The sequence below is a fragment of the Otolemur garnettii genome, unplaced genomic scaffold (genome assembly GCF_000181295.1).
Source record: "Otolemur garnettii isolate 467f Iridium unplaced genomic scaffold, OtoGar3 scaffold00145, whole genome shotgun sequence".
Lineage (NCBI taxonomy): Eukaryota > Metazoa > Chordata > Mammalia > Primates > Galagidae > Otolemur > Otolemur garnettii.
The window spans coordinates 4,777,175-4,782,820 of record NW_003852540.1 but is presented as its reverse complement, the minus strand read 5'-3'; the positions used below and the strand labels follow the sequence as shown (position 1 = coordinate 4,782,820).

Here is a 5,646-nt window from a genome sequence, read left to right as displayed (position 1 = left end):
AAAAAAAAAAAAAATCTAAAATACTTCTGGACTCTAGCATGTAGGCACTAAGGGATACTCAGTCGGTATTTCCTAAGGCAGTAACTGACAGCTGTCAGCTGAGGAATGTACTGAGCTGATGGCTGCAGCACGGCTTGTGGGAGTGAAAAATTGGAAGTGATTTCAATGTCCATCTGTGGGGGGGCTGTGTTAAATAAATTTAATAAATTCAAACTGTGGAGCTGTTTAAAAATGATGATGGAGACAATTGCTTATTAACACAGAATGATCGTCATGATACAGTTAGGAGGGGTGGAAAGCAGGTGTGCATCTGTGTTGTCCTGGTCTTCAAAAAACCAAGAACAAGATTGCATATGTGCTCAGGAAAAGCTGTGAGAACCTCATGCCTTAATCACCACGTTACCCAGAGCTCTCTGGGCGGCAACCTTATGAGTTACTTTTTTATTGTCCTAGTTTTCTGTTATGTATACATTTCTTAGGAGACAGTGGCTTCCATGGTGGGGTGGGAGAGGCAGTGTGATGTGGGTCCTAAGGCCACACATGCCCCACCGTTCACAGATGGCTCTCAAGGGCTGGCTTCACGCTGGAGGACCAGGAGCTGCTACACTCAGGGCAGGCAGAGCTGGTGCTGAGGGGCACTCAGCAGTCAGAAGCCAAGTGCACCCGAGAACCCGTCACCTTGACGTGGCCTGTTGGACTTGGGCACCCTTCTGAGGAGCCTTGCAGTCGCTCTCCAGGTCAGGGTGGCCTTGGTAGCCATTGTTTATTTCTTCTTCTTATCTGGCACTTCCTTCCCCTCCGGGCCTCCAGCCTGTGGGACCCTGGGAATCCATAGTGATGTCTGACCCACTGAGGATTTATTCACCAACTCAACCATGATTTCGTGGTCATCTGTATTGCTTTTGTAATTGCTTGGGGCTTTCAGTATGGAGTAGGGGCCAGCAGAATGGTGTGCTGACTTTGGGCGAGTTGCTGACCTTAGTTTTCCCACCTGGAAAGTGGGGATAATAACAAAGCTTCTGTTATCACCGGATGCTTCTGGGAATGGGGAGGAGACTCTTCACTTTTGCACTTTAGACCATGTGTGTGCATTGCCGGTTGAAAGAAATAGATGTGTGTTGTAGGAGGGCTCTGAGAAGGTCGGAAAGGGTTTCCCAAAGGGGACTCCAGGAGGCATTTATCTCACCAGACAGGTTCTATCTGTTCAAGAGCCACACAAAAGCCCTTCTACACAGGCTGGCTCAGAAGGAGAGATGAGTGATTCATGCCAGGGACATGGTCTGGACTTGGTAGGCTCAAGCTTGACCCTCTGGAGTATCAGGAGATGACCACTGTCTTCTTACAGAAATAGATGCATGTCACTCAATGAGTAGTGAGTTCGGAGCCGTTAAGTGCTGAGTTTATTCAGACTCATAACTAGGATTGAGGTTCTCTAGAAAAATCATTCAGGCAGATTCCAAATGGTAAGGGAGCACTATTTGTTCTATTTCCCTGTTGGGGAACCCTGTGTTCATCATTAAAGGCTCTGAGAAGTCCTGCAGTAATGGAGCTTGGTTTAACCTAGTGTTTCCCAAGTATACATGATCATGGAGTTCCTCCCTTTTTTTCCTGAACCCTGATTTGTTTGTTTGTTGTTTTTTGGAGACAGGGTCTCACTCTGTCTCCCTGGCTAGAGTGCAGTGGTGACATCAAGGCTCACTGCAGCCTTGAACCCCTGGGTTCAAGTGTTTCTCCTGCCTCAGCCTCCTGAGTGGCTGAGACTATAGGTGTGTACCACCACACCCTGCTAATTTCTTTATTCTTTGTAGTGATGGAGTCTCATTATGTTGCCCAAACTCCCGGCCTCAAGCTATCCTCCTGTGTCAGCCTCCCAAAGTCCTAGGATCACAGGTGTGAGCCCCCGTGCCTGGCCACCTGGCCCTGTTAATATCCCACAGTGATAATGTGGTACAGAGGAAGTTAGGGAAGTGGGAAGCACTGTCTTAGAGAGATCAGGCCCACTCTAGTCTTCTGATTTCAAGTTCTTACATTTGAATAGGGTATCAGTCCCCTGGTTGTAAAGCTGTTCACGTGTATCAGGCAGCAGCGGTGACGGTGAGCATCAAATCTGTAGAGAAGCTGCTCTGTGCCTGGCATCCGGCCTTGGGGCTTTGCATTCATTTTGGGTCTGATCCTCATGCCCACCCTGTGAGGTGAGCACTGCTTCCATGTTCTGCCTGGCAGTGAGGAAACTGAGGGTCAGCGAGGTCGATGTGTCCAAAGGGGTCCGAGGGGACGGACGCTGGATTCAAACTTGGGGTTGAGTCTTCTGTTTGGAACTTTGGCCTGCTCTTCTCTGGAAAGGTGACATCATTCCTTCACACACTCCCACCCCTCATTGCCAAATACCCTGAGTATATTTCTTTCATCAGAAAAGAGATTACGGAGCACTTCCTGTTTTTTGAAGTAGGCATTAAAAATTTAGGGGCCTGATCTCAGTTGCTGCTCTGAATTCTAATCGGTGGCTCTCTCAGAGATTTGCGTCCTTTCTGTGTCTGCTGCAGAGATTGTCTCATCTGCAAAACCCTCCGGGAAGACATTCCAAGTACTGTGAAGTGCCCAGCCTGGCTCTTCCTCCAGCTTCTGTCTCTCTGCCTGGGAACCTTGAGGGGAGGGATTGGGCCAGAGGAAGGCAGGTGACATCTTTTGGGCACTTTCTGGGTACCATGCCAAGCACTTTTAGCTTCCTCAGCAGCTTTGCTGGCAACCACTGTAATCACACTTCATGAGTGAGGAGACTCAGGCTCAGAGAGGTTAAGTAACTCACCCAAAACTGCACAGCAAGTATATGGAAACAATTGTTGATTCTACCTTAACTGCAGGGACGAGTAAGAGAGGAGAGCCTGGGTGGCTGTGCTGGGGGTAACTGGGGCTTAGAGGGGCTCCTCAGGGCCCAGGGGGCTGCATGTCCCAGCCTCAGAGAGTCTTCTGCCCTGTCAGTCCTGTTCAGGGTGAGGGTGGGCCTCCTCAGATTCCTGGGGATCTGCCCAGCCTTCAGGGGTGCCCCTATCTCCAGCTTTAGGGTGACTCACCTCACAGCTTCCCCAGGGGAGTGACAAAGGGATACTTTGCACCTGCTTGGGACCTGGCTGGCATCGTCAGACCCCTCTGGGCTCCTAGAGTCTCTGGGAGGAACTGTGGGCCAAGAAGGGCTCCCAGGTGGCCCGAAACCTAAGGAGGAGAGAACTGAGGCAGGAAAGTGGTAGGAGAAGCCAGTGGCTGTGCTCTGGGAGCAGCCAGACCAAGCCTGAAGGATCACTTCTGAATCCCTCTCTGACACAATGACACACATGAGTGAGAGGGGGTGGCTGGCGAGGAGGGGGCTCAGAACAGCTGAGGAACCAGGGATGTTTTTTTGAGAAGGTGGGCTCTGGGTGGGGTACCGAGAGGAGAGCTCGGTGGCAGGGGAGTGGTGGAGAGGCACCTGCAGTGGGAGAGGGTCCGTCCCATGTAGCTCCAGGGCTTAGGCCAGGGAGGAGGTGGCCGTCACAGGCAGAACTAGCAGAGACTGAGGGCTCCTGGGCTTCTGGCATTGGAAGTTTCCCAGGAGGGGCTGGAAAGGATTAGGGTGGGCAGGGGTGTGACCAGGCATCCCCAGGATTCTGAGTCGTGGAGGATTCGGGCAGTAACAGAATAGTGACAGAGGCGGGGACAGTAGACAGTCTCATAAGCTTATCTTTGATGCCAGGTCTATACTGAGGGCTGCAGGTGCGTCCCCCACTGAGAGCTATAGGAGGGAAGTGGGAGAACGTGGGGCTGTCTTTAAAGTAGGTGTGGAGAGGTCATGGGGCTTAGCTGCCAGCTTTCCTGAGTCCTAGGAAGGTAAGTGACCGCCCTGTGCCATCAGCCAGGGAGGGCAGAGCCGGAATTCCCACTTGCACTCAGCCTTTCTCCCATCTCTCATGTCACAGGGAGGCACATGGGGGAAGCTGGGCCCACCTGAGTACACAGCACATCGAAGGCTACTCTATGTCCTGTGCTCTAAGCAGCTTTCTCCCCCCAAGGTCTGGAAGAGGTCAGGGGCCTGGTTCTTCAAAGGTCTCCCCAAGTATATCTTGCCCCTGAAGACCCCTGGCCGATCCGAGGATCCCCACTTCCGACCCCTGCCTGTGGAGCCAGCAGAACAGGAGCCCAGAAGCACTGAGACCAGCCGCGTTTACACATGGGCTCGAGGGAGAGGTAAGCCCCCTCTGCCCTCTCTCCTGGGGGGGGACTCTAGCATCTGGGCCATCAGCCAGCCAGACAGTGCGTGGGCATGAGGACAGAGTCCCACGCGCCCCTATGCAGCTCATTCCTGTGCTCCACCCCACCCTCTACTCTCAGCCACCTTCCACCTGCACCTGGGCCAGTGTCTCAGACCTCTAGCTAGAGATTGTCCCCTCTATGCAGAGATGCAGCGGGAGGGTCCACCAAGGTCATTTCACAAACAAGTCCTAATCTGGGAGCAGGGATGCTGTGAGCAGCACTGTGGGTCTTTGTAGGAATGTGGTGCTGTTGAGGTTTTTGCAAAATATAAAAATTATCTTTCCGGGTGGTGCCTGTGGCTCAAAGGGGTAGAGTGCTGGCCCCGTATGCCAGAGGTGGTAGGTTCAAACCCAGCCCCGGCCAAAAACTGCAAAAAAAAAAAAAAAGAAAAAAATGCATCTTTCCTAGGCAGGCCCGTCTCTTTCTGACACTTGTCTTGTGTCTCAGTAAGGGAGGGCTCCTGGCTTCCCTGGTCCTAATGAACAATGTGACTTTGTGCCAGTGCCCCTAGGTGTTTGGTGGCTTCACTGAGGTGTACGTGCCCCAGATGGCCACCATGAGAAGGTGAGCTCCGCCCCACCTGGCAAGAACGCCACGCTGGTCCCTGGTGTATAGATGACTCTTCACAGCTTCCATGATGCTTTAATGTTCACGGCTTTATTTTTAAAGTTCATGGTCTCACAACAGGCTCAGGAGGTGGCCAGGCGAGGCATTTAATAGTCCCATTTTATAGATAGGGGTCCTGAGGCTAGAGAAGAGGAGGACGTCCTCAGCTGGTATGTGGCAGGGCTGGGATCCAAACAGGCTCTCACCCTCTGGGGTGTGGGTCCTTCTGTCCCGAAGTGCCCATGATTCAGCTCAATCCTCGGGATGGGGGTGGGGAGGCAGGTGTAGACACAGCAGGTAAGGAGTCCCCGAGGGTGGACCCTGGCCCTGGGGGTGCTGGGGCCTCCTCCATCCTTCCCCTCGGTTGCCCTCAGGGCTGGGGCTTTCTCCTTCTCAGCCCTGTCAGGGCGTGTTCATGCCCCTCACACCGAGGGAAGAGACGTGACCATGGAAACAGAAGTTGGTGGACGTTGGTGGATGTGGGATGTTGATTCCAGCCAGCTGAGGAGAAGAGGCCTGAAGCCTGTAGGGACAGCTGTAGCCTAACTCCCTATTCCAACGGCCATCCCCGCCCTGCCTGGTCCCGATCAGTACGTGCACACACATTAACGTGCGTGCACACACACACCCTGGGGAGGAGCAGAAGCCTTGCTGCTTCCTCGGCCACGCAGACACACAGATGGCCTCTTAATTAGGTGGGTGAGGAGGCCAGTGGCCCCGCGCAGTTGGGGTCAGCACCACTGATTACAGAGTCTG

The 5,646-nt window shown here is 53.1% G+C and overlaps 1 protein-coding gene across 3 annotated transcripts in view; it reads left to right on the top strand.

Moving 5' to 3' along the window:
- The window catches only part of RPH3AL (rabphilin 3A like (without C2 domains)), a 147,769-nt gene that overhangs the window by 115,799 nt on the left and 26,324 nt on the right, over positions 1-5,646 (top strand). For all 3 annotated transcript variants that reach the window (XM_023518712.1, XM_023518713.1, XM_023518714.1), the window contains exon 6: positions 4,044-4,218. In XM_023518712.1, the coding sequence (XP_023374480.1) occupies positions 4,044-4,218 (175 nt within the window). The remainder of the gene's footprint in view (positions 1-4,043; positions 4,219-5,646) is intronic.